The 27,409-nt window shown below is 43.3% G+C and overlaps 1 protein-coding gene across 1 annotated transcript in view; it reads right to left on the bottom strand.

Annotated features, from left to right (window-relative positions):
* Positions 1-573: 573 nt before the first annotated feature.
* ALKBH8 (alkB homolog 8, tRNA methyltransferase) overlaps positions 574-27,409 on the bottom strand; it is a 66,310-nt gene continuing 39,474 nt past the window's right edge. The window contains exons 9-12 of the mRNA XM_058663961.1: positions 25,738-25,889; positions 14,609-14,865; positions 8,351-8,500; positions 574-1,697 (exon numbers count right to left, since the gene is read on the bottom strand). Of these exons, the coding sequence (XP_058519944.1) occupies positions 1,140-1,697; positions 8,351-8,500; positions 14,609-14,865; positions 25,738-25,889 (1,117 nt within the window). The 3' untranslated portion in view covers positions 574-1,139. The remainder of the gene's footprint in view (positions 1,698-8,350; positions 8,501-14,608; positions 14,866-25,737; positions 25,890-27,409) is intronic.

Here is a 27,409-nt window from a genome sequence, read left to right as displayed (position 1 = left end):
TGTGGCCTGGGAAAGGAAAGTCAAGGACGGCCTAAAGCCTTGGGACCCTGCGCCCGTGTGGGAGACCTGGAGAAGTTCCTGGCTTCCGGCTTCGGATCGGCGCAGCACTGGTCGTTGCAGTTACTTGGGGAGTGAATCATCGGACGGAAGATCTTCCTCTCTGTGTCTCCCCCCCTCTCACATCTGCCTTTCAAATAAAAATTAACAATAAAATTAAAAAAGAAGTAAGTAGTAGTTTCAGCCAGGTGTCAAACCCAGGTCCTCTGATACCTGACATCTTAAATGGCATCTTAACCACTAGGCCAAACAAAACTCTGACTGAATAAAACATTACTGAGCATCTGCTCCGTGTCAGGTACGGTGTGGTGCTAAACTGGCGATCGTCTATCATTTGATGCAACAAACAGCCAAAATCCCAAAAAATTCCTATCGACTGGATGTATTTGATTAAAATGCTATATAATTACTTCAGGAAGACGCAACAAGATTTCGTTCAATTGGTAACATTTTATAACAAAAGGTTATGCTGCATTCCTATCCAACAGTACAAAACATTTCACCAGTAACTTCTACTTTTCCACGATTTATTACTTTTTTTTATTTGAAAGCTAGATTTACAGAGAGAAAATGAGAGACAGAAATCTCCCATTCACTGGTTAACTCCCAAAACGGCTGCGACAGCTGGAGATGGACTGGTCCATTGCTAGGAGCCTGGATCTCTGCTGGGTCTCTCACTTGGGTGCAGTGTCACAATGACTTGGGCCACCTTCCACTGTTTTCCCTGGCTACACTGGCAGGGAAATTGACTGGAAATGTAGCAGCTGGGACTTGACATCGCAACCAGATGGGATGCCAACATTGGAGGTGGAGGCTTATCCTACTTTGATGCAGCACTGCTCCTAACTCCAGGTACTTTTTAAAAATCATTCCTAGTTGTAAGGTGAGAAAAGCCCTGCACTTAAAAGGTTAGCCAGGAGCAGCAGACTGAATGTTCCCTAACTACTTGCAAATTTTTTGCAGGTACACTCCTTTGGTAATTTTCTACAAGTTTTCTCCTGCATCAAAAATATAAGTTAGTATCCTGTTTTGTTTTGTTTTAAAATCTGTATGTTTCTTTATTATTTGCTCGTTTAAACGAATCAGAGCTTTTGAAGAATCACACACCAGTTTCCCTGATCATAGTAGCTTTGCAGAATGCTGACATTTTGCAAAGTCCGACAGGTGGCTTCCAGTTCCCCCTCACAGAACACATGGTAATAACGGTGAAACACAGTATGGGTGTCACAGGGCACCACAGAATCCAATGGCTGCCCAGCGTTGTCTTTACCAAAACGTCCCTTCAGGTGCCAGGGAACCAGAACATCTTGGGAATGAAAAGAAGTCCTGTTGGTATGAACAGGTAGCTTGGCATTAGCCACTTCCCTTGAATGACACTCTCCTTCCTGCACATCCCTGATGGAGGGGACCACAGATGCCACATCTTGATTGCCCACTGCAGGCAGCTGCTCCACAAGCGACCCCTGGATAGATGTGTCACTGTTTTCCTCCTCTTTCCATCCTTGGCTAACTCTGTTTTCTCGGAGATATTTAGATTTCTGCTTATTGTATTCTTGTTCCATTGCCCACACATAGATAAGGGCTTTCCCACCAGGTCTCAGGAGTCGAACAAGTTCTTGAAGAGCTGACACTCTACGTTCCTAATGAAGAATAAAGAAACAAATATAAAACCATAAGTTAGTATCCTGCTATTAATCAATCCCAACAGAGGAAATGGGTATATACAACTGACTGTAGGGCTGTTTTAAACAAGAATGAACAAAAGAAAGTCTAACAAATGTCTTTGATGAGGTGAGGCCAGGGTGGAAAGGAGAATTTTGCTTTGTGACCAAGAAAAAAAGTTTTGAGGAAGTAGAGAAAAGACGGTTTTTATGTCTGCTCATCTTCTCTGTGGCTTTCTCCTTAACTAACCAGCTGGGATACATAAAACTAATCATTTTATACTGAACTATGAGGACTACTACGAAGCACTTTCAGGTTAATCATTTCGTACATGTAATTCTTGTTGTATAAGAGCTTTGTAAACTATCTTACAAAGATGTCTGCTTAGTGCCTGGACGAAGTGTTTGTATTAACTCCCTGAAAACAACCAGGGGGACTGAATGGACTACATGGAACAGCTGCTTCAGGGCACTGGTGAGTGACACTAAAGGCAGAAGGTGAAGGTGACAGTCCCTGAGAGGAAGGGCTTGAACCAAGGTGAGCTCCACATCTTTCCCTTGAGACTATCTGCTAATCTAACATTGTCAGGAAATAGTAAACATACCCAATTTCAGATAAATTGCCATGTCAAGGATAAATGTAAAGGTCAAGAGTAGCCAATTAAAAAAACAAAAAACAAAGAACAAGGGCCCAGCATGGTGGCTTAGTGGCTAAAGTCCTCATCTTGCACGCGTCAGGATCCTACGTGGGCACCAGTGCGCATGCTGGTGCCCCGCTTCCCATCCAGCTTCCTGCCTGTGGTCTGGAAAAGCAGTCGAGGATGACCCAAAGCCTTAGGGTCCTGCACCTGCATGGAACACAGGGAAGAAGCTCCTGGCTCCAGGCTGCTGGCTTCGGACTGGCTCAGCACCGGCAGTTGTAGCCATTTGGGAAGTGAATCGATGGACATAAGATCTTCCTCTCTGTCTCTCCTCTTCTCTGACTGTCCAATGAAACTAAAAATAAAAATAAATCTCTAAAAAAAAGATTGGATAAAAAAATAACAAAATTAATAGCAAGCTAACAAAAAATCAAAATAAATATAATAAAAATATACTAAATCACATTAATGCTATCAGGCTGGCAATCATTCAGCTAAGATTTAAACATACACATTCTTAACCTCAGATAATGCCCCCCAACAAAACAACAGATACTGCAATGTACACCTAAGTGGGTCACTTAGCATGGCCAAAATACCCAGCAAATAACCTCAAATATGTGCTAACAAAGAAGAAAGCATCTTCTTTAAAAAAAAGATATATTTATTTATTATTTGAAAGGCAAACTTATAAACAGGAGAGGTAGAGAGAGAGAAAAGGTTTTCCACTTGCTGGTTCACTCCCTAAATGCTCATAACAAGCCAGAGCTGAGTTAATCCGAAGCCAGAAGCCAGCAGCCTCTTCCAGGTCTCTCACATGGGTGCAGGGTCCCAAGGCTTTGGGCTGTTGTTGACTGCTTTCCCAGACCACAACAGGGAGCTGGACGGGAAGTGCAGCAGCTGCTGGACACAAACCGTCACCCAAGTGGGATCCTGGCACCAGATGGTGAAGGATTAGCTTGTTAAGCTATGGTGCCATCCCCAGGGGGAAGCAATAGGAATAATTATATAATTATAATATTATATATATTGTTATATATATTATTATATAATTATAATAATTATTCCTTCTATAATTATTCCTTCAATAGTAATAATTTATATAAAACTGAATTAACTGGAAGAAATTTTGCAAGAATGTTTGAAATTGGGTCTAAGAATTTGGAAATAATGGAAATTTTAACAAAAAATATAAAGTATTTAAAATCTCTTCTAAGGAGTAACTGTTTTATATATAAAGTGTTGAAGGCCATTATTAAAATAGTAATTAATGGAGACCAGCATGCTGGCATAGTATGCTGATCATCCACCAGTGGCACTAACATCCCTTATGGGCACCAGCTCATGTCCCGGCTGCTCCACTTCTGATCGAGCTTCCTGCTAACAGCCTGGGAAGGCAGTGGAGGATGGGCCAAGTCCTGGAGCCCCTCTACTCATATGGGAGACCCAGAATACACTTCTGCTTCTCAGCTTCAGATTGTTCCAGCTCTGGGGAGTGAACCTCCATCTCTCTCTAATTCTGACTTTCATGTAAAAATAAATAAATCTTAAAAAAAAAAGTAACTAATTGGGTTAGTATTCTGGTGTTGCACTTAAAGATGTTAACTGAAACAATGGCATTCCATGAATGCTGGTTCAAGTCCCCGCTGCTCAACTTCCAATCCAGCTCCCTGCTAATGGCCTGGGAAAGGCAGCAGCAGATGGCTCCAGTGCTTGAACTCCTGCACGCCACTGAGACTGAACCCTCTATGTGTAAGACACTTTACAAGCATGTTGTGCATGCATTATCTCATTGATTCTGACAACCCTTACCATTTTCAATTTGTAAAATGCAAAACATAACTATTTAGAAACCACTAAGCTTATTTATACAGCTCACAAAGGTAACACAATTTCAGAGGCAGCTGTGTTAGGGAAGAAAGTATTAGCATCAGAATATAAATGGATTTCAAAAAGAGGAATCTTGAGATCAGTGTGTAGAAAGAACAGTGTGGTCAGGAAGCAAGGATGCACAAGGCAATGGAATACTTTTATTCATACTTCAGTTATCTTATCTTGTCTCCAGAAATTCAAAATAGCCCTGTTAAAACTGTACTGGAGGGCCCAGCGGCGTGGCCTAGCGGCTAAAGTCCTCGCCTTGAAAGTCCCGGGATCCCATATGGGCGCCGGTTCTAATCCCGGCAGCTCCACTGCCCATCCAGCTCCCTGCTTGTGGCCTGGGAAAGCAGTCGAGGATGGCCCAATGCATTGGGACCCTGCACCCGTGTGGGAGACCTGGAAGAGGTTCCTGGTTCCCGGCTTCGGATCGGCGCGCACCGGCCCGTTGCAGCTCACTTGGGGAGGGAATGATCGGACGGAAGATCTTCCTCTCTGTCTCTCCTCCTCTGTGTATATCTGGCTGTAATAAAATGAATAAATCTTTAAACAAAAAAAACTGTACTGGAATCTAGGACCAGGCGCAGTGGCCTAGTGGCTAAAGTCCTTGCCTTGAAAGCGCCGGGAGCCCATTTGGGCATTGGTTCTAATCATGGCAGCTCCACTTCCCATCCAGCTCCCTGCTTGTGGCCTGGGAAAGCAGTCGAGGACAGCCCAAAGCCTTGGGATCCTGCACCCATGGGGGAGACCTGGAGGATGTTCCTGGCTCCTGGCTTCGGATAGGCATAGCATCAGCCGTTGCGGCTCACTTGGGGAGTGAATCATTGAATGGAAGATCTTCCTCTTTGTCTCTCCTCATCTGTGTATGTCTGACTTTGCAATAAAAATACATAAACCTTTAAAAAAAACTGTACTGGAGTCTAGCAGTTATGACACAGCGTGGAACACCCATGTCCCATATCAGAGAGCCTGCACTTAATTCCTGGCTCTCATGTGCACCCCAGGAGGCAGCTGGTGATGACCCAGGTAGTTGGGCCCCTGCACTCAGGGTCAAGATCTGAATTCGTTTCTGGCTCTGAACTTCATCCTGGCCCAGCTCTGACCACTGTAGGCAGTTGGGGAAATGAACCAGAAGACAGGGAACTCTCCACCACCTTTCAATGCCTCTCAAATGAATAAAATACATACATTAAAAATCTATCAGGCAACAGAAAACCACTTCCCCTTATTCAATCTCTGCTTCTATGCTAAATTGTCCTCCACAGTGCCATCAAATGATCCCAAAAGGCATGTGTCTGGTCAAGATACTCTCATGTGTAAGACCTTTCAATGAGGCTCATAGTTCAAACTGCTACTGTGGTATTCAACTAGCAGCACATCAATATAACCACCAAAACAATTAGTTAGGCCTCTGCCAGGAGTCTGTGAGTTCTGGAAGCAGGGAACGAGTCACTATGTATTCTCAATTACGTGCTTAATATCAGCATGCAACTGATTTCTGATTAATTTTTCATTGTGGTAAAAGACATATAAGATTTGCCATTTTAATCTGTTTTAAACTGTTTACTGATTTGTTTTAAGAGATGGAGAGACCGGGCCCGGCGATGTGGCCTAGCGGCTAAAGTCCTCGCCTTGAAAGCCCCGGGATCCCACATGGGCGCCGGTTCTAATCCCAGCAGCTCCACTGCCCATCCAGCTCCCTGCTTGTGGCCTGGGAAAGCAGTCGAGGACGGCCCAATGTATTGGGACACTGCACCCGCGTGGGAGACCCGGAAGAGGTTCCTGGTTCCCAGCTTCGGATCAGCACCAGCCCGTTGCGGCTCACTTGGGGAGTGAATCATTGGATGGAAGATCTTCCTCTCTGTCTCTCCTCCTCTGTGTATATCTGGCTGTAATAAAAAAATGAATAAATCTTAAAAAAAAAAAAAAAAAGAGATGGAGAGACCAAGAACGAGTGCACTCTCATTCACTGGACCACTCCCCAGGGGCCCACAGTGGCCAGGCCCAGTGCCAGCCAGGCATCAAAGAGAGCACCAGGACCTCACCACAAGTCTCTCCCAAATGGATGGCAGAAAGTGAATGTCACATTCCAGAGTCTATACCCAAAGGAAATCGGAATCAGGAACATGGGTCAGGCACAGAACCTAGACACTGGAATGTGGGGTACAGGTGTCCTGTCCAGGAACCTAGCCACTACACCAAATGCCCACCTTGTTTTAATCATTAAGTGCACAATTCAGTGACATTAACAACGCTCTTGCTGTTGCTGTAAGCAACACTTATGTTTCTGATATTTTCCATTCAACTGTACATGACATATTAGCTTATTAGGGTTTTTATTCATATTTATCTAATCATTAGTTAGTGATTTTGAGTATACTTTCATGTAACCATAAGCCATTTAAATATCTTTTTGCAAAAGTGTCTGTTTTAATCTTCTGTCCATTTAACTGTTTTTTATTTTCTTTTTCTGTTGTCGGTACTATTACATCTTGTGAGTTCTGTACATATTTTGAATTCCTTTAACTACATTCTCTCATCCCATAGGTTGCCTTTTCATATTATTGAAAGGATTGGGGCACAAAAAAGTCAATTTTGATAAAATATGATTTATCTACTTTTTCTTCTGTTGCCTGTGCTTTTGATATCATATCTAAAAAAAAAATCACTGCTAAATCCAATACTATGAAGCTTTTCTTCTTACAGTTTTATATTTAAGCTCTTGTAAATAGGCCTCTGATCCTTTTTGAATTACTTTTTGTGTATGGTATAAGGCAAGAATACAATTTCTTTTTTTTTTTTAAGATTTATTTTATTTTTATTACAAAGTCAGATATACTGAGAGGAGGAGAGACAGAGAGGAAGTGGAGCTGCCGGGATTAGAACCAGTGGCCATATGGGATCAAGGCGAGGACCTTAGCCACTAGGCCACGCTGCCGAGCCCAAGAATACAATTTCATTCCTGCACGTGGTCAATGTACTGTTCTTAAAAATAATGTCAAAATATATGGAGAAAATGGTAGGTAATAACACGCTTTTAGCAAAATGACTCCAGGATTTACGCAGAGGAAGGGACCCAACCCACATTTGGAATGGCAAAAAACAGTATAGATATAGTGATGTATAATGCTGTCTTTGACAACTTGAAAATAAAGAATCGACCGCCACTGAGTTATGGCTGCAGAGACCACTGGTACAGGTACAGACCGCAAGCTTCCTCTGTCTTAAGCTTTTCTGAAGCAAACATGCTTCTGAGCATACTGACGGTTGGTGCCTTTTGCTGGAAAGAGCTACTTTACACCATTTACTGCAGCCTAGCAGAATCTCCTAGGTGACTATCGCAAAAATCTCCTGGGTAACTGAGAGACAAGTGTGTAGAGTTTTGTGATTTATTTTGAACTAGGTTAAGGTCAGTGAGTCTACCCAAACTATAGGTGACTCACAAGGTAAAAAACAAAGTTATTGCTTAGCTTGGGGGAGAAACTATTGAAAACCAGGGGGAAACAAAGTTTTCTTTTTCTTCAATAAAAATGTAAAATATATAAAACTCACTTTTTTTTTTTTTGCTCTATAGCTAAAAAACATTGCTTCTTGGCCTTTTGGCCAAGATCAAGTGCAAAAACATAGTAAGAGTCAGTTCACTACTATTAGTCAAATAAGTCAGCAGTTTGGAAAAAGAACAGGGAAGAAAGAAGAACAGTAGGAAGAAAGTGAGATTCCTGTCAGAGTAGATTACACAGCTGGACTGAGAAATGAAGAGGCACAGGGAGAAGAGACTCACAGTCTAAGAACTCCTTACAGGCCTAGAGTGGTCATCGTCCAACTCTCTCCTGACCAAAATTTTGCAACTGAGTCTGCAGAAAGGGAATGAGATCTGGGGAAGAGAAGAGTCTGAAGCATACAGCAACAAGAAAGGCAGACTCTCCTCCGGCCTCTGTTTAGGTAAACACCATCCTCACCCAAACTTCGCTGTCTGTGCTCTTTCATGAAGAGGGCAAGTTGTTACAACACAGGAAGATAGGAAAGAAATGTACAGCTCACACAGGCTCCACAATCCTTGAACTTTCCCTTGCTTCTTTGGTTTGAAGCTCTTAGGAAAAGAAAGACAATACTTACTGCTGTTGCAAAATGGTGGACCACAGCAATGGAGATGCAGGCATCACAGGACTCGCTGCGGATGGGCATTGCCAGTGCATCACACACCAAGGCCTGAAACTGCCTTTCTCTACAGATGTCCACCAGGTGCTGGCTACGATCACAGCCAATCTACAACAGACCAACAGAATTTCATAGGACTTTATTCACACGTCACTAGAAATTAAGCAATGCATTTATTCCACACCTTGCAGCATCAGACAGATTCCATTTTCACTATGAAACGGTCTGAGACCATGACATTCTCAGTCAGAATTTGTAATTATTCAGAGCATCAGTTACTATCTTACCAAATATCAAACAGAACCTACATTAGTGAATGGAAATAAGATGACTAGGAAAAATATAAGAACAATGGAAATGGGAGTTCCAAATTTGCAGCTAATTGGTCAACATTCAGCATCGAAGTCTTTATGTAACATCACACATTTTAAAAAATACAAGTTATGGGCTCAGCATAAAAATTAGTGGCTAAAGTCTTCACCTTGCATGCACCAGGATTCCATATGGGCGCTGGTCTGTGTCCTGGCTGCTCCACTTCCCATTCAGCTCCCTGCCTGTGGCCTCGGAGAGCAGTGGGGAATGGCCCAAAGCCTTGGGACCCTGCACTAATGTGGAGAGACCCAAAAGAAGCTCCTACTCCTGGTTTCAGATTGGCTCAGCTCTGGCCATGGAGGCTATTTGGGGAATGAATTAGAAGATGGAAGATCTTTCACTCAGTTGCTACTTCTTTCCAATATAAGTCAATCAATCAATTAAACAATCAATCTTTTTTAAAAATAGAAGTCATGCTATGAACATGGATAGCTAGTATTTTGGAGGGAGCTACAAATAAGGGATCTCTTCACTATGCATACTATATTGTGATGGCCCAAACAGCAGGAGGGCAAGCGATTATTTGCTTTATGCTTTTCAACATGATTACCTTCACAATCAGAAAATACAATCTTCAAACAACAAAAAAGAAAAGTCAGTTACTTCCTTTTTAAAATTACTCCATTTTGTTTCCCACTAAACACCCAACTTCATCAAGCATAAAGGGCAAGGATGCTATGGGCAGGCATTGGGCCTAGGGATTACACAATGGTTAACATTCCTGCTTCTCATATCAGAGTGCCTGGGATCACTTTCAGCTCTCCTCTTGACTCCAGGTTCCTACTTATGTAGATCACAGGAAGCAGCAGCGTGGCTCAAGTGACTGGGATCCCACAGCCATATGAGAGACCTGCACTGAGTTCCTGGCTCCCAGCTTTCACTCCCTCTCTTTGACCCACTCTCTCTCTCTGTCGGCCTTTCAAATACATATTTTAAATAAAGGTTTCATTCAAAATGTGAGTATGTAAAATGCTCTTTGGTTAAGCCTTATACTACAACCTCCAAGCAGGTGAGATCTAAAATGCCTTATGTATCACTCTAGTTCTGTAGGAAACACTGGAGGGGGAGTGTTCATCTTTCTAGTTTTGTCATTTTTGCATGCAATTTTGCTACTTAGTTCTATGAATATCAACAACACATATGCACACATATAAAAAGGATATTCATATGCATTTAACTATATGTGCACATATATACTTGAAAAGAAATGGAAGAGGCTTAAGAAATATTAAATTGGCATTCAGTGCCCATGCTGAGGACGGCAGGCCCATGAGGGCCTGGGGGTGCGAGCTTGCAGGTGGCCTGGGGGAAGAAATCAGTGGGGGTAGGGAGCAGGAACTTAGGGGCTCACATCCAGGCAGGTGGAACAAGCCTGGGGAATTCCCCATGTCCTTGATTCAGGGCAGCTGGGGAGAGTGAAGAGGCTAGACCTAGATTAGATGCTGGGCTGGTGTGCTGGTGAACAGGGTTGGGGAACTTTGAACAGGCCTGGATCTTGTGTGTGGGGGAGTAAGGTCCCAGGCCAGCACCAGTGCCAGGAGCTTGGGACCCTAGTAGGTGGACAGAGCTCCAGGCCAGCATACCACTCCATCAGAAGACTGGGGGTTGGAAGACCGGGCTGGGTAACCCACGTGCTCCCAGGTGCAGCAACTATGGATAGATCAGGGGAAGGGGAAAGGGAATGTGTAGGGCAGAGGACCACTGAGGGAGTATGTTGCAGGTGAGGAATGAATTCTGAGGGAATTCCATTGAAAGGCCACTGTACTTGCAGGTAAGTGAGGGGGCTGAGACCCAGCACTTTGGATGAGGGAAGCTGCAAAACCTTTATGGGTCAGACCAATGCACCAGCCCATGTGGGAGACCTGAAATGGGCTAGTTAGCATTGATCACTGCCAATCACCACCCACTGGTGCACACTAAAACTAGAGCTGAGGGCCTACCTGGCAGGGCTAGATCACAGTACTCACCAGTGAGTGCCATAGTAGGGGGCGGGTAATGTTAGCCTCGACCATGACACTAATCAGCACGTGAGAAACCAGGTCTGGGGCAGATTCTGACAGGAATATGTGGGCCCACTCCTATGGAACTATAATTTCTGCTGGTTTGCTTAAAGGCTGGAGTAGTGACAGGCTGAGCTATGCATGACCATGGACCCTATGACACTCATGGGTGCTGGGATTCGGAACAGGCTGGGCCGGGCCAGGCTGCAGAACTCACAGGCACACCCAAGAATACAGTGTGGGTTGGGCCACAGAACCCACAGGCACACCTAAGAATACAGTGTAGGGAGGGCTGGCCTACAAGATCCACTAGCTTATACAAAAGACCGAGACAGAGGGGGCAGACTAAGCCGTGTGGCACTTGTGAGATCTGGGTCTGGGACGGCCTGGTGGGGAAACTTGGAAAACTCCCCTGGTGGGCTATAGCTCCCACTGGTAAGCATATAATTCAGGTCTGAGTGTTGGTCAGGCCGCGCAAGGCAACTCCACTTGTCACCAAGTGTATGAGCTGGTTGAAGAGGGAGACGATGCCGGGCAGGGCTGGCCAAACTTAGTACACTGGCATGTACAAGAGCCAGGCTGGTATATGGGTCATGCTGAGCAAGGCTATCACACCTACCATTTTGTATGAGCCAGGGATGTGGGCAGACTGAGCAGGGAATAGGCTGTAGCATCCACCAACAAGAACTGGGACTAGGTTCAGACCAGGTTTACAGTACTTGCCAGCAAATGCTGAGGTGAGGTGGCCATGCCAGACTGTGCCACAGCACCCAGCAGCATATACGAGACCCAGGGGCTGTGGCGGGAGTACGAGCTTGATAAGGGGCTACATAAGTTTTTAAATCTTTGACAAAACATTAAATATTCAATTCTGAAAGTACAGGCAAACATAACTCAATCTGTCAATAAAAGGTATAAATAAAACAGTTTCATTTTTATGCTATCAAAATACAAAAGCTTTGCCACATCATCAGACGTCATATGCTGGCACTGGGGGCTAATTCTGTTAAGCTAAATGCCAGAACCACCTGGAGAGTGCACAATTCAGAAGTTGAAGTAGCCTAGTAGGAAGACAGTGGGCACCTCCCTCATGGGTAACCACTACCACCGGAGAGCACGAAAATCAGGACAGGGGCAGGGGTGGCTAGACAGAGAGGCACCTCCCAGTATGTGTGTGGACTGGATAGTAGGTTGGTTGGATTGAACTAGGCTTCAGTGCCCACTGACAAGTACCAGAGCTAAAGGGGATGTGGGACAGACTGAACAAGCCTACGGCACATGCTGGCATGCATGGGAACCAGGGTAGGGAGCAGGCCTGTTGGGGGTTATAGGGAGTCACCCCAACTAGGTTGCAGCTCCCACTGGTTTACGTGAGGGCTGAGTGTGAAGTGGGTAAGATCAAGCTGGACTGCAACACCCACTGGTTCAAGTGGATGACGGGGCTGGAAGCGCAACTGACCCAGCAGTTGCAACCACCAGCATGTGCACAAGCTGATTGGGGCGACGGACTGTGCTGGACCTTGTACTGGCAAGCACACACAAGAATCAGGTTTGTAATCATCTCAGATGAAGTTTCTTTGGAGATCCCTCCAACTGAACTGCTGATCTCAGAACCCCAACCATGAAGAGACTATGTTAGCCAGCGGATTCTGAATAGGTTTCATCATGACTGGAACGGCAAGATTGGCAGCAATTCAGACCTGTTGAATTATCAAAACTGCTTGAGCAGGACCCTCAGAGTGTGCCTCACACTGGCAACTTGGGATGGGTGGGAGGCTGGTGGGGCTTTTCCCTTTGTTTCTCCCCTGACCCCAGATACAGGGGGAAAAATATGATATCAGTGTGGAAACAATGGTATTACCTACTTTCCTGTAGCCCTTGACCCTTTGTACCCTAATCAACTAAGTAAGATCATTTAAATAAATAAACAAATAAATAAGAAAAAAAAAGAAATGATAACAATTGAAATCAGACACTATGGGACAAGACAGGATTCAAATCCTGGTCTAGCACCTGTAATCAAGGTTATATAACCTTTATTCTCAGAGTCTCAGTTTCCTCAATAGTGAGATAAAAATAAACAGCACTCACTGTTTCTACTATGAGGAAAAGAATAATGGGTGTGGAGTCAGAGGCAAAGGTTCAAATCTCAGTGATCATCCCTAATTAAATCATCAGGGAGGTAAAATGAACATAACCTCTGTGGGTCTTAGCTTCTTCCTTCGTAAAAAGAAAACCATAATGAAAAAGCCTGTTTTACTGTTCTCCTACTTCAGGGGATTCAGGCAGTGAAACTGGCTTTAAGATAGGGGACCATTATCCAGGATTTACCAAGAGCTTCACAAACTCAATGATAGCAAAACAAACAACCCTGCAGAGAAGTGGGTGAAGGAAATTAACAGGCATTTTTCAAAAGAACAAATTCAAATGACTAACAGTCTGTGAAAAAATGCTGAGGCTCCCTAGCTATTAGGGAAATACAAATAAAATCTACTTTGAGATTGCACCTAACTCTACTAACAGCAGCTGCTGGTGTTGATGGGAGGAGAAAGGTAACTTATTTCACTGTTGGTAGGAATGTAAGCTAGTGCAGCCACTATGGAAGTCAGTACGGAGAACGCTAAGACGGCTGGAAATGTATCTACTGTATGACCCAACAATCCCACTTCTGGGAATACAGCCAAAGCAAGGGAAATCTGCATATGAAAAAAGTGACGTGCAACTCTCTCTATATAACAGCACAATCTACAATAGCAAAGACATGGAAACAACCCAGATGCCCCTTGAAAGAGAAATGGATAAACAAATTGTGATACACCTACTCCATGGAATACTATTCACGCACTAAAAAGAATGAAATTGTACTATTTGCAACAAAATGGTCTCACCTAGAGATTATTATGCTCATTGAAATAAGCGAATCCCAAAAGAATACCATATGTTCTAACATAAGGCAATCTCCATACAAAATGCAAGATACAGGTAGACATGTATATACATTTATTCTCATAAGATGAACTGTATAATGGAGACTAGCATACAGAGAAGAAAAGATACATTGCTGTATGCAGGGCCGGGTCTCCCAAAGGTTAACTCCACAGCTTAGCTTGTTTCTCAAGAGGTGTAACAGGGCGTGCAATCTTGGCATGACACATTTAGCCCCCCCAGCCTAACCGCAAGCTCCTGCTTCCCGTTTGTCAAGTTATGTCCTCAGGGGATTTTAGGTGGCCGCTTGAAGATTGGATAACTGGGAGGAACTAGGCAGAGTATAAAAGGCAGCCTGGAGTTTCAATAAATGGCATTTGGCATTCTCTTTACACAAATGACCCAGTGCGTGTCATCTTCTTTTCAACCCTAGTCCCTCCATTCAGCTCGGGATACATGGTACGGGTGTGGCTGACAGCTGTATGCATCTCTACTCTGAATAAAAGGAGGACTCTCAACAAAACTGTTAAATCTACCTTGACAAAAGGATAGATTGGTGGGAGAATCCCTGTGCCTATGGAACCATAACTTGAAAAAAAATAATAATAATACAACTTTTATTATTTATCCGTCCTAATCTATTAAGAGCTTTATAACTGTATGGTAATTTTACTGTTAAAGTAATCCTATTAGAAGTCAATAACAAAATGGAGAAAAAAAATGACAACCAATGGCATACTATAAATTTTCAGGGAATTAAAAAAGAATGAGGGGATTTCACTAATTTTTAGTGTATTTGTTGTAACATTTCTACAATGACTAAAAACAAACAAACAAACAAAAAACAAGGTATCATGAGAAAGAAAGATAATAACCACTGCAAATAAAGTAAAACTAAAGTCAGAACAACGTTACTTGCCATATATAACTCCTTATTGATGCCAAGGTACTTTCCATTTCCACATCCAATATCAGCCACTATCGAACCATTTGGCAAAGACTTCAAAAACTCCACGATGTGTGGCCAAGGGGTATGTCTGGTGCTGCTGAAGTGACCAGCAATTTCCTCATATACTCGGTGGACATACTCCTGCTCCAACCGCGAGGCTTCTTGGTCATTCCATGGGAATGAGGGAGGACCCTGTTTCCTCTGACTGTCACAGACCAGGGAGAAACCTAAATTAAAAAAAAAAAAAAAAGCAGTCTAAGCCTTTCATTTTATCCAGATTATCACATTTTTAAAGGAAATCAATGCAAATTTGATTCTTAGAGGAAGACAAACTCTGATTTGTCAGTTTAAAAAAAGTTTCTGTTGTATATATGCTAAAATCGAAATGTCAATGAAGTAGTCTCAGGAGGTGATTAAGAACTTGCATTTTTTAACATATTGGTTACTCAATATCATGTCAATTAATTCCATAATGTTGCAAATTGTTGTTGATGTTATATTGGGGCTTCTAATTGATTGGGATGATATTCTGCCAGCTCTACCTTCAGACCAGAGATGGTATCCCCAGGAAACTGTTGAATTTATCTGGTAAACAAGATGCTGGACTCTATGTTTGGTATATGCTTGCAATGAAAGAATCTTGACTGAATTTGAACTATAATACTGCAACAAGGTGGAGGAATCCACCACGGGGGGAGGGCACAAGGAGGGATTGGGGGAATCCCAGAGCCAATGAAACTGTGTCACATAATGCAATGTAATCAATAATAATAATAAAAAAGACAAAAAAAAAAAGAATAGAAAACACAAATGAAGTATGGTTGTAAAATAAAATATTAGTCAACATTAAGAGACATAAATAATAAAAACAATAGCATGGATGTATCTCAGAAGTTGCTGGGGAAAAAAATCCAAGCAAACCATATTCCATGTCGAAGACATCGTAAAACAGGCAAAATTACCGTGTGACAAAAAAATCAGAGGAATAGTTAATGCCTACGGACACGGGGGATCAACAAGAAGGGGGCAGGAAAGAGTTTACTAGGTGTAAGAATTAGTTTGTATTTTGTTTGGATGTTTATACACATACAAAGGCTGAATTTATTTGTGAGAAAAATCATGTTCATGATATGCAGACTTTATGTGTATGCATATGTACCTGTAAGTCTATGAAAGAATGTGAATTGAGGCTGTACTAAGGAAAAGCAATGAATCAGACATTTTAGAGGATTTAAAGAATAATGAATAAACAGCTAACCCGTCAAAGACCTCATTCTTATGTTGATAGCCCAGCATTTCTATTATTGCAATTAGATGTTTATTAACTGAAATCATTATTTATTTGTAAACTGAGAATATAAGAATTGAACCCTGCTTTGTAAAATACATACTCTGCAACAATTCTCTCAGCTGTATTAATTTGATTTTTAAAATTCATTCTTGTGAAAGAATCTTGACTGAATTTGAACTATAATACTGCAACAAGGTGGAGGAATCCACCATGGCGGGGAGGGCACGCGGAGGGGTTGGGGGAATCCCAGAGCCTATGAAACTGTGTCACATAATGCAATGGAATTAATAAAAAAAATTCATTCTTAAAAAAAAAAAAAGTTTCTCCTAACAAGTTTACTTCTGTATGTGAGGGGCTCTAGTCTCACAAAAAAAAGAAGGGGGAAAATCCATTTACAACAAAACATTAAATTCTACAGTTGCTTTACAGTGAAATTTACAGCAAAACATTCTATAGTTGCTTTACAGTTAAATCTATAGCAAAACATTAAATTCTACAGTTGCTTTTTCATCTTGAAATTTAGGCTTCATATTCAGAAAAGCTTCTTGATGGATGTATTCTAACTGGGAGAAATTTTTAAAAACCTAATCTGTCCTGGTAACGTGAAGAAGCTAGAACTTCAAGGGACTTCAGGACTCTCAAATAATAATATCTTGAAGCAAAGTACCACAAGCACTCATTGAGCAATGTTTTAAGCAGTTTATATGCAGTGTTTTAAGACTCACAGCAAGGCTATTCTGCAGGTACTACTGCCTTCATTTCACAGATGAAGAAACTGAAGCACAAATATGTTAAACATCACACTTAAGATTACATGGAGGGTAAATCACCTAGCGAAGATCTGAACCCAGCTAGGATATTCTGGGACTCAAATTCTCAATGACTACACAGTGTGGCCTCCTTCCCAAGAATGACCAAATCGCAACAAAACATCAGGAAGTGCAGGTGACAGAGGGAATTTGGGATAGAATGGCTAAAACTAATCTTGAAGGTGTTTCTGTTCTCTGTGATGTCCAAGTTAATTTTACACTTTAGCCTGGTCTCTGCTATGCTGTAATATTCTCTTGTCTTCTGCCAAAATCTGTAACACACATCACCTTTTTATGGGTAGTGGTTTAAAGGGAAAAAAGGAACAAGTACTGCTCCCACAGAATTCACAGATAAGACCAAGGCAATAATTACATCCGCAACAACAGCAAAGAATCAGGCAGCAGGATTGATGGTTTCAGGAATGGACCAAGAATAGCCTTTTCTCTAAACATAATCAGAATAAGATAAGCTCTGAGAAAGACTAAAATTAAGATGAAAGTTTCAAGCTCCAAACAATGGGTAAAGGAATACTAATTTTTAATGCGTATTTAAGAGTAGCTCTTAAAGGCTTTAGGCCTCTAAAAAAAAACAAGCAAAAACCTGTGTAGAAGCAGATGATTACATAATACTAGTCAAACTACAACTATTATGATACACATTACAATGATCTCAAACTTGTTTTAGTAAAATTGTATTCTTTGGGAGGGTAGTTACAAGCATCTAAGTTGTCTAATGAGAAGAACCATTTTCAAACAAATCAGAAGTATGTACAAATTATCTTAAACTTAAGAAAAAAAGAAAAACTCTTACTAATTCTCAGGTAAATTCAAATTAACACCAAAAGATATCACCCCATACTTGTTAGGATGGCTATTATCAAAAGGAGAAAAGATAATAAGTGTTGGTGTGTAGTTGGAGGTACAAGGCTGGCGGGGATTTACTCTTAACAACTGTAGTGTTACAAGGTTATCAGGGATAAAGAGTAAATTAGTGTGTAGAGGTCAGACTAGCTAAGCATATAATAGTAGCAGGAGTACAAGAGTGCTGAGCAGTGACAAGGCAGCCTTTCAACTGTTAACATAACCGCTATATTTGGCTTCTGTAATCATTGCTTGGCTTTTCTGCCGACTCCATGATAGACTCAAGGTCAAAGACTAGGCCTAAGTTTCACTTCACTCCAAAGTCTCATTTTCCTCAGAGTGACGGAGTTGGCATTGGGGAACAGCTTTGGGCCAATTATGGGCATCCACATGTCCATGAGTGACATGACTAAGATAAGAACTGCTTGCTGGAGATGTGTAGTACGTGACTAAGAGGGGATAAAAACGGTCTGCAAGAGCCAGGCAGGGTCCTTGTCAAGACTCCACTGCATTGGTTGAGACTTGGATCCAGCTCGAGCTAGCACTAAAGTTTCTTTGCTTTTCTTTGCATCGTTGTGTGTAGAACTTCTCTGTCTGTGGCTGGGGGATCTTTTGTACCTAACAAGGGCATAGATGTAGAGAAAAGGGAGCCTTGGAACACTGCTGGTAAAACCGTAAATTAGTAGAGCCATTGTAAACAGCAGCATGGAAGTTCCTCAAGAAACTAAACATAGAAGGATCTTATGATTTATAATCCCCCGTTGGGTAGATACAGCCAAAGAAAATGCAACAATATGCCAAAGCATTATATACATTCACAGCAGCATTAGCCAAAACATGGAGTCAATCCAAGTGTCCCTGAACGAATGAACAGATTTTTAGATTTTTAAGATTTTCGCACACAAAGAAATATTATTCAGCCTTAAATCTATCATCTGCAATAACATCTAGACGAATGTAGAGGACATTATATTAACTAAAAATCAGTCAAGAATTAAAAGACAAAAAACCACAGGCTCTCACATGCATAATTTCATAAAGCCAGAATGTTATATAATGGTGGTAAGTAGGGGCTAAATGCAGTGCAGAGGAAACAATGGAGATGTTGATCAAAGAATACATATTTTTAAATAAGAATAATTCAAGATCTCAGTGCAATAGCCTAGTGGCTAAATCCTTGTCTTGCCACTTCTGGGATCCCATACAGGTGCCAGTTCTAATACAATATGCTCCACTTCCCATCCAGGTCCCTGTTTATGGCCTGGGAAAGCAGTTGAGCACAGCCCAAAGCCTTGGGACCCTGCACCCATGTGGAAGATCTGGAAGAGGCCCCTGGCTCTGGATCAGCTCAGCTCCAGCTGTTGTGACCTCTTGGAAGTGAACCAGTGGACAGAAGCTCTTTCTCTCTGTATCCTTCTCTCTATAGATCTGACTTTCCAATAAAAAAAATAAAATAAATCTTAAAAAAAGTGATAATTCAAGAGATCTATTTTATAACATGGTAATTACAGTTAATAACATTGTATCATGTATAATTTTTCTGTCAATTTTTAAAATCTATAAGTGGAATACTCGAACATAACTTCATAGGGTAACTCTAATATTTAACAAATGGCTGTAACAGCCTGCCCTGCCACCACCTTGTGGCAGCAGGAACCTAGGGAGTGGGTGTTTGGCCGCAGGGCTCACAGAAAAGAAGCCCTCAGCAGCATGGCAGCTGCGGAGGGTACCTGAGCCAGGCCGGACCCAATGCTTGGGACCTAAGGCCATGGCTACTGCTGCCATGCGGTGAGCGAGCCCTGGGCTTATTGGCTGCCAGCGTGCCAAGTGGTGCCAGACTCTGCCTGCTGGCCACCCGAAGGCACGCTCTAGGGTTTTGGGGGTATGTAATTGCTGCCTAGAGACATCCATGGATAAGGCCAATGTGTGTGTAGGTGAGGAATGAATCCTGTGTGACTCTCAGTGACAGGTCATTGAACTTTCAGGCAGGCATGGAGACTGAGACCTGGTGGTTTGGAGGGGAGAGTCTGTATGATCTGTTTGGGTCAGACTGATTTACCCACATGGGAGTCCTGAGATGGGCTGTTGGCATAGAGCATCGCTGACTGCCACATGCCAGCCCACATGAAAGCTATGGCTGAGGGCCTGTCTGGCAGAGCTAGGTGTCTAGTATCTGACTGAATGTCGGAACAGGGGATGGGTCATATTAGGAAGAGTCATGATACCAACAATGTGGAAATACAAGTCCTGCTGGTTAGCTCAAGAGTTGGGGTGTTGAAGGGTTGAACTATGAATGACCATGGAACCCACCGACACTCACGGGTGCTGGTGCTGGAAACAGGCTGGGCAAGTACAGACTGCAGCACCTGTACATGCATCCTACCACAGGGTGTGAGGTGGACAGGGCTGCAACATCTTCCAGCTCATACAAGGGCCAAGACGGAGTGGCAGGCTAAGCTGGGCAAGGAGCTAGCATCCGCTGGAGTATGTGTGCTGTGGGTCAGGGAGTGGGCCGAGTGGGGGAACCTGGGAACCTGGGGAGCCTACTGGGAGTCACAGCTCCTGTTGGTGAGCACATGCTTCAGGCCTGGGTGTTGGGCAGCCTGAGCAGGGTAACTTCAACTGTTGGCTAATGTGTAGGTTAGTTTTGCAAGGGGGCGACCGGGCAGGGTCAAGCAAATGTTACCTCACTAGCAATAGCAGAAACCAAGCTGGAGCACAGGTCAAGCTCAGCTAGGTTGCCACACCTACCAGGTTACAAGAGACTGGGATGGGAGCAGACAGAGCACAGCCAGTTTCTAGCACCAGTGAGCAGTGGGACTTGGTTTAGGCTGGGTCAGGCCAGGCTACAGCAACCAAAGGCAAAGATCATGACAAGTGAGGGACTAGGCCAAGCTGGGTCGGAGCAACCACTGCCATGTGTAAGATCTATAGTTGGGAACACATCTAGTTGGGGAGCTAAGAGGAAGCCCTGGCTGGGTTGTGGTTCTCACTAGTAAGCACGTGGCTGGAATGGGAGCCATGTTCTGGTCTGGACATGGCTTCAGTGTCCATTGGCACAAGTGTGGACTGGGGCTGGGTGCAATGGACTGGGCTAGACCTCAGCACCCACTGTTGCTCGTGAGGACCAGGGTAGGTGTAGGATGGGATAGGCTAGGTTTTTGCCCCTGATGAGCCAGGTGTGAGCTGTGTCTGTGTGGACCAGGCTGGACTGGGCTGTAACACCCAACAATAATAACCGGAATGGATTGAAGGCCAGTCAGGAAAGGCCACTGCTCCTGCTAGGTCAGGAGGTAGACTGAGTACGGCTGGCTCGTGGACTCATCCATGTGCATGAGATCTGGCATTAGGAGAAGTTTTAAAGAACTTCAGTATCAAAATCCCAACCATTTGTTCATGCCTCACTGGTACTAAGAAACTGTGTGAGCTTGCAGGCCAAAATGCCTATGTGACCTTTAGCAGCCTTTGTGACCTTCAGCACTGATGTGCCCAAATTTTTATGAATCAAGGTCCACCTAAGTCTGGTTATCTCACAGGTGGTGCCAAGTAATTAAGTGGGTGCTTACCTTAGTTGCTGGAGGCATGGGCTGTCCAGCCTAGATAGGTAGGAAATGTGTGGTATTTCCCCTCACCTTGCAGGCTACTGTGAACTGCCCCTTTCCAAGCTATTGTGGGCTGTTTGGGGCCACACTCTAGTAAGGGGTGTTGGTCCCAGCCAGCTGCCTGCTCTCAACCAAGAACCCGGGCTCAGATATGCTGAGCTTGAATAAACCATCCTTGTGCACTTGGATCGCCTTTAGACTCTTGGTGATTTCTGGGGATCTAAAATTCTGGGCACAACAGTTTGGATGGAGGAAACTCCTCTGTCGGGACACAGTCCATGCAGGTGAGCACAAGAACCACAATAAGGAGCAGCCCAGACCAGGCCGGGGAATGGTACCCAGCGGTATACATTTGGCGCAGGTCAGGGGTGGACTAGGCAAGGCCAGTTCACATCACCCACTGGCAAATCTGAGCACCAGAATAAAGTGTGGATTGGGTCGGGTCCATTTGCAACACACATCAGTACATATGAGGGTTTGGACTGGGTGCTGGCTGGTCTGGGCTGGGCTGGGCTAGGCTTTAGCTCCCATCAACCTGAGTTGAAACTGGGGGTAGGCTGGGCCAGGCCAAGCCACAGCACCCACTGGCAAAAGCTGAGGTGAGGCAGGCCATGCCAAACCAGGCCGCGGCACCCAACTAGCACACACAAGACCCGGGGAGGAAGGGACGAAGCTGGTAGGTGGAATGTGGAGGGCTCCCCTGCTGTACCACCACTCCCACTGGAGAGCATGAGCTGGAATGGGGGCAAACCAGACCAGGCAGGGATATAACACCTGTGGGCCTCATGTGAGCTGGACCAGGGAAAAGCCAAGTGGGTTGACTGTTAGTACTGGTGCAAGCATAGGTCAGAGTGGGTATGGTTTGTTGGGTTCTGCCGCAGCATTAGCTGGCAGATGTTGGCATGTGGGGCTACTTCTGTCAAGCCAAACTGCAGAACCACCTGGATAGTGCATGATTCAGGAACGGGAGTGGGCCCAGGAGAGAAACAGTTGGCACCACCCTCCTGGGATGCCACTCTCTGGTGAGCATGAGAACCAAGACTTGGGCAGCCATGGCTAGAAGGAGAGTGGCACCTGTCAGCAGGTGTGTGGGATGGATAGTGTGGCTGGTTGGGTTGAACTAGGCTTCAATCCCCATTGACAAGCATAAGAGCTGAATGGGATGTGGGATAGACTGGACCAGTGTCTGCTGTACACACTGGCAAGCATGGAAACCAAGGCAGGGGGAGGGCCTGATGAGGGTTATTGGGAGTCACCTCAACTAGGCTGCAGCTCCCACTGGTTTACATAACCACATGTGTGGTAGGCAGGATTGGGATGAGCTATAACACCCATTGGTTTGTGTAGAAAATGGGGTTGGAGGCAGAACTGACCCAGCAATTGCAACCATCAGCATATACATAGGCTGATAGGGACGACAGACTATGCCAGACACTGTACTAGCAAGTACACACAAGAATCAGATCTAGGATCACTTCGGGCATTTTCTCTGGGAATCCCCACAATCGAACTGTTGATCTCAGAACCTCAATCATGAAGAAAACTGCAGGTTCAATGGTCTGACCATGGAGTGCATGTGTCAAAGCTTAGCCTCCTCAATGGCTCAGATGGAGCAGTGGAGAGCATATCCAGGTGCACATGGTGGATATGATAGTACATTGGAGCCTGCAAAGGATACCTGGTATCACAACAGAGGATGAAGGACGGAGGACAGAACAAATTGATCATCTAGCCAAGCCAAGTGTTGGCAGTGAAAATCTGGGCAAACGGAGACTCTAAGGTGGACTATATCATCCAGTGGATTCTGAAGAAATTTCATCATGCTTGGTATGGCAAGATTGGCAGTAATTTAGAACTGTTGAACTATTGAAAACACTTGAGCAGTGCCCTCAGAGCATGCCCCACACTGGAGACCCTGGGATGATTGGGAGATTGGGTGTGGTTTCTCTCTTTGTCTCTCCCATTCCCCAAGATACAGGAAGGAAAAAAAGAGAATGTTGTAACAATGGTCATACCCACTTTTTGTTAAAAAAAAAAAAAAAAAAAAAAGGCCATAACAAGAAAAAGTATTTACACAAGAAAACCACCTTGTTTTGCAAGTAGACTTGAAAAAAAAAAAAAACAGATTTGTTTATTGGTATTTGAAAGGTAGATTTTTACAGAGCAAGTCAAGCAGAAAAAGAAGTCTTCCATCACTGGTACATTCCCAAAATGGCTGCTGCAATGGCCAAAGCTAAGCTGATCTGAAGCTGGGAGACAGCAGTTTCCTTCAGGTCTCCCACACGGGTGCAGTGGCCCAAAGACTTAGACCTTCCCCGGCAGGGAGTTGGACGGGAAGTGAAGCAGCTGGGGCATGAACTGTGCCCATACGGATGCTGTTGCAGGCAGGTGAAGTACTGACCTGTTTTGCCATCACACGGGTTCCTAAACTTATTTATATAAGAAAGTCAGCTTGTGTCTCCATCTCCGTTCCTTAAGAACAGAACCCTCACAAGCTACAGTATTAGACAGTCATCCAATACTTATTATACATCTTAAAATAATTTTTGAATCGACATTTTAGGTCCTCAGAGATATTTACAGCAAAATAAATAAAAACTTTGATGCTTCATCAATAGTAAGATAACAAACATAGAGATGGTAAGTTTTCCAGCAGGGTAGCATCTCTATTTAGCATAAACTTTTAGTTCAAAACAATGTTTACAATCATGACTAAATTCAAAAGCAATTGTAGGCATCATCAAAACTCCTGCGACATTGGACCCGGCGGTGTAGCCTAGTGGCTAAAGTCCTTGCCTTGAACACACCAGGATCCCATAGGGGTGCTGGTTCTAATCCCGGCTGCTCTACTTCCCATCCAGCTCCCTGCATGTGGCCTGGGAAAGCAGACAAGGATGGCCCAAAGGCTTGGGACCCTGCACCCGCATAGGAGACCCGGAGGAGGTATCTGGGTCCTGGCTCTGGATTGGCACAGCACTGGCCGTTGCGGTCACTTGGGGAGTAAATCATTGGATGGAAGATCTTCCTCTCTATCTCTCTTCCTCTCTGTATATCTGACTTTGTAATAAAATAAATAAATCTTCAAAAAAAAAAAAGTCAACTCAAAAAAAAAAAAAAAACTCCTGGGACAGAAAACAGATTTTACCAACACGGTCACTACAAAATTTTAGACAATGAAAGAGGTTTCTTCCAACAACATCCAAGAAATTTAGTTCCTGATGTACTCAATAGAAAATTCAAAACAGCCTCCTTCTTTGACAAACTTTTGAGCAGTTCCTTTACTTCCTTTTAAGTTTCCGTTTCAACTAAAACATAACCAACTGCTTATTCTCTAGAGTTATCTACTATGGAACAATCTTTCTTCTGCAACTCTCCTGCTGGATTCTTAAAAAATAATGTACAGACTTGAAAAGCTGTTTCCAGCAAAAGCTAACATTGTATAAGTGATATTTCATTGTCCCAGAATTGTAACAGCCTCAACTCTTACTTCAACAAACCAAATACTTTTCTGGTACCCAATTACGTTCAAATACTATTTCTGGGGAAAATAAATATGACAAGATTCAGTGTCTGTCATCAAAAAATATAAATTTAGGGCCCGGCGGTGTGGTCTAGCAGCTAATGTCCTCGCCTCGCATGCCCTGGGATCCTATATGGGCGCCGGTTCTAATCCCGGCTCCTCCAGTTTCCATCCAGCTCCCTGCTTGTGGCCTGGGAAAGCAATCGAGGACAGTCCAAAGCTTAGAACCCTGTACCCGCATGGGAGACCTGGAGGAAGTTCCTGGCTCCTGGCTCCTGGCTCCGAATTGGCACAGCACTGGCTATTGTGCTCACTTGGGGAGGGAATCATCGGACGGAAGATCTTTCTCTCTATTTCTCCTCCTCTCTGTATATATGGCTTTGTAATAAAATAAATAAATCTTTAAAAAATATATATACATATAAATTTAATGGGAGCGGTTAAGCAGAGTCCATGATTTTTGTTTTTAATCTATATACTGACTCTTCTTTTAAAATATCTTTTATACTGTATTTCCTACAGCAAAATGTATATATAAATATATTTATATAGCATAAATACATACATCTGTCAGCACTCCATGTTGATCGTCTCCATGTTCTCCTTTTACACTGAAGGTTTCTATAGTAAATGGAAACATTTTAATTACCTCCTAACAGCCTGGAAAAGCAGTGAGAAAGTGGCCCAAGCACCTGGGCCTCTGCCACCCATGTGGCAGATCCAGAAGAAGCTCCTGGTTTCTGGCTTTGGCCTGGCCCTGTCCTGCCCATTTAGCCACTAGGGACAGAAGATGTCTCTCCCTCCATCTCCACCTCTCCGTAACTCTGATATAAATAACTAAATACTCAAAAAAAGAAAATGATAATATTTTTAAAAAACTATATGAAAGTACAATAACAGTAGACTGTGGGGAATGGCATAAGTTTAGAAGAACTTCCGGGTGCTGATGAAATCAAAAGGGATGTTCAGTACACGTTTTAGTGCACTTTATAGTAAAGTCAAAACCACATACTTACTACAGGTACAAGGTGTTCGCCTCACTTTCCGAAAGGTAAAAGATGTTCGTACTCCCCTCTTATTTAAAGTCAAGTCTCCAACATCACCGGTTATAATTCCACTTTTGTGATGTTCAGATGCCTGGACGGTATCAAATTTTCTGGGTGTGATTCTGAAAATAACAGGTAAAATAACAGGTAAAACCAAGTATTATTTTAATAAAAAAAAACTTTAGCCTTTTAAAAATAAACAAGAGAATAGAGCAAACCTAGGCCTTACTGAAAATATCTATTAAATTCCATGACTGGTTAGAAATTGTGGAAAGAGCAAAAGAATAAAAATCGTAAAGGAAGTTATCCTCAGAATATTTTATTTAAAGATTTTATTATTATTGGAAAGCCGGTTATACAGAGAGGAGGAGAGACAGAGAGGAAGATCTTCCATCCGATGTTTCACTCCCCAAGTGAGCTGCAACAGGCCGGTGCGCGCCGATCCGATGCCGAGAACCTGGAACCTCTTCCGGGTCTCCCACGTGGGTGCAGGGTCCCAAAGCTGTCCTCAACTGCTATTGCCAGGCCACAAGCAGGGAGCTGGATGGGAAGTGGAGCTGCCAGGATTAGAACCGGCGCCCATATGGGATCCCGGGGCGTTCAAGGTGAGGACTTTAGCTGCTAGGCTACCGCCGCCGGGTCCCAGAATAATAATATTAAAAGATTGTATAACTATAATTATTCCAGAGGAAAATAAAATAATATCACATGTTTAAGTAATACCAATTCTAAAAGGAAAACAATAAATGAGGCAAAGGAAAAAACATACAGACGTTAAATCTAAACTCAATATGAATAATTATGTTAAACATAAAAGGATTAAAAACCCCAACTACAGAACAACACTCGAGAGGGGTGGTCTAGTGTAGTAGTTTAGCTGTCCTCCCTGCTTGTGGCCTGGGAAAGCAGTTGATGATGGTCCAAGGCTTTGGGACCCTGCACCCGCGTGGGAGACCTGGAAGAGCTTCCAGGTTCCCGCCTTCGGATCGGCACGCACCGGCCCGTTGCGGCTCACTTGGGGAGTGAATCATCGGATGGAAGATCTTCCTCTCTGTCTCTCCTCCTCTGTTTATATATGGCTGTAATAAAATGAATAAATCTTTTTTTAAAAAAAGTAGTTTAGCTGTCTTTTAGGACACCCACATGCCATATTGGAGTCCACGGGTTGAAGTTCTGCCTCCTCTAATTCCAGCTGCTCCTGGTGTACAGCCTGGGAGGCAGCAGGTGTGGGCTCAGCTGGCTCCCAGTTTAGGCTGGCCTAATCCTGACTACTGCAGCACTGGAGGGAACCAGCAGCTGGGAGTTCTTCCTCCACTTCTCCCTCTCTCAAATTGAGAAACTTGGAAATAAAAAAATACATCACAGGAAAAAATTTTTTGCATATATCAAGTAAAATCAAAAGAAAAATGGTACAGTTATATATTAATCAGAGACAAAGTTAACATTAGGTAGTAAGGATTATTAAACGTAAAAAGGAGTATTTCATGAAAATAATGGTCAAATAGAAAAATATAAGGACTCTATTTACATACTCCAAACTAATAATATTCTCAAAATTCATAAAGCAAAACATTAGGAAAGCATCTAACAGGAAAAATAGAAAACATATAGTTATCAATGGAATTTTTGAACACAAGTATAT

Source organism: Ochotona princeps, chromosome 4 (genome assembly GCF_030435755.1).
Source record: "Ochotona princeps isolate mOchPri1 chromosome 4, mOchPri1.hap1, whole genome shotgun sequence".
In the NCBI taxonomy this organism is placed as follows: Eukaryota; Metazoa; Chordata; class Mammalia; order Lagomorpha; family Ochotonidae; genus Ochotona; species Ochotona princeps.
The sequence above is the reverse complement of the archived record's forward strand: the minus strand, read 5'-3'. Positions and strand labels throughout refer to the sequence as shown.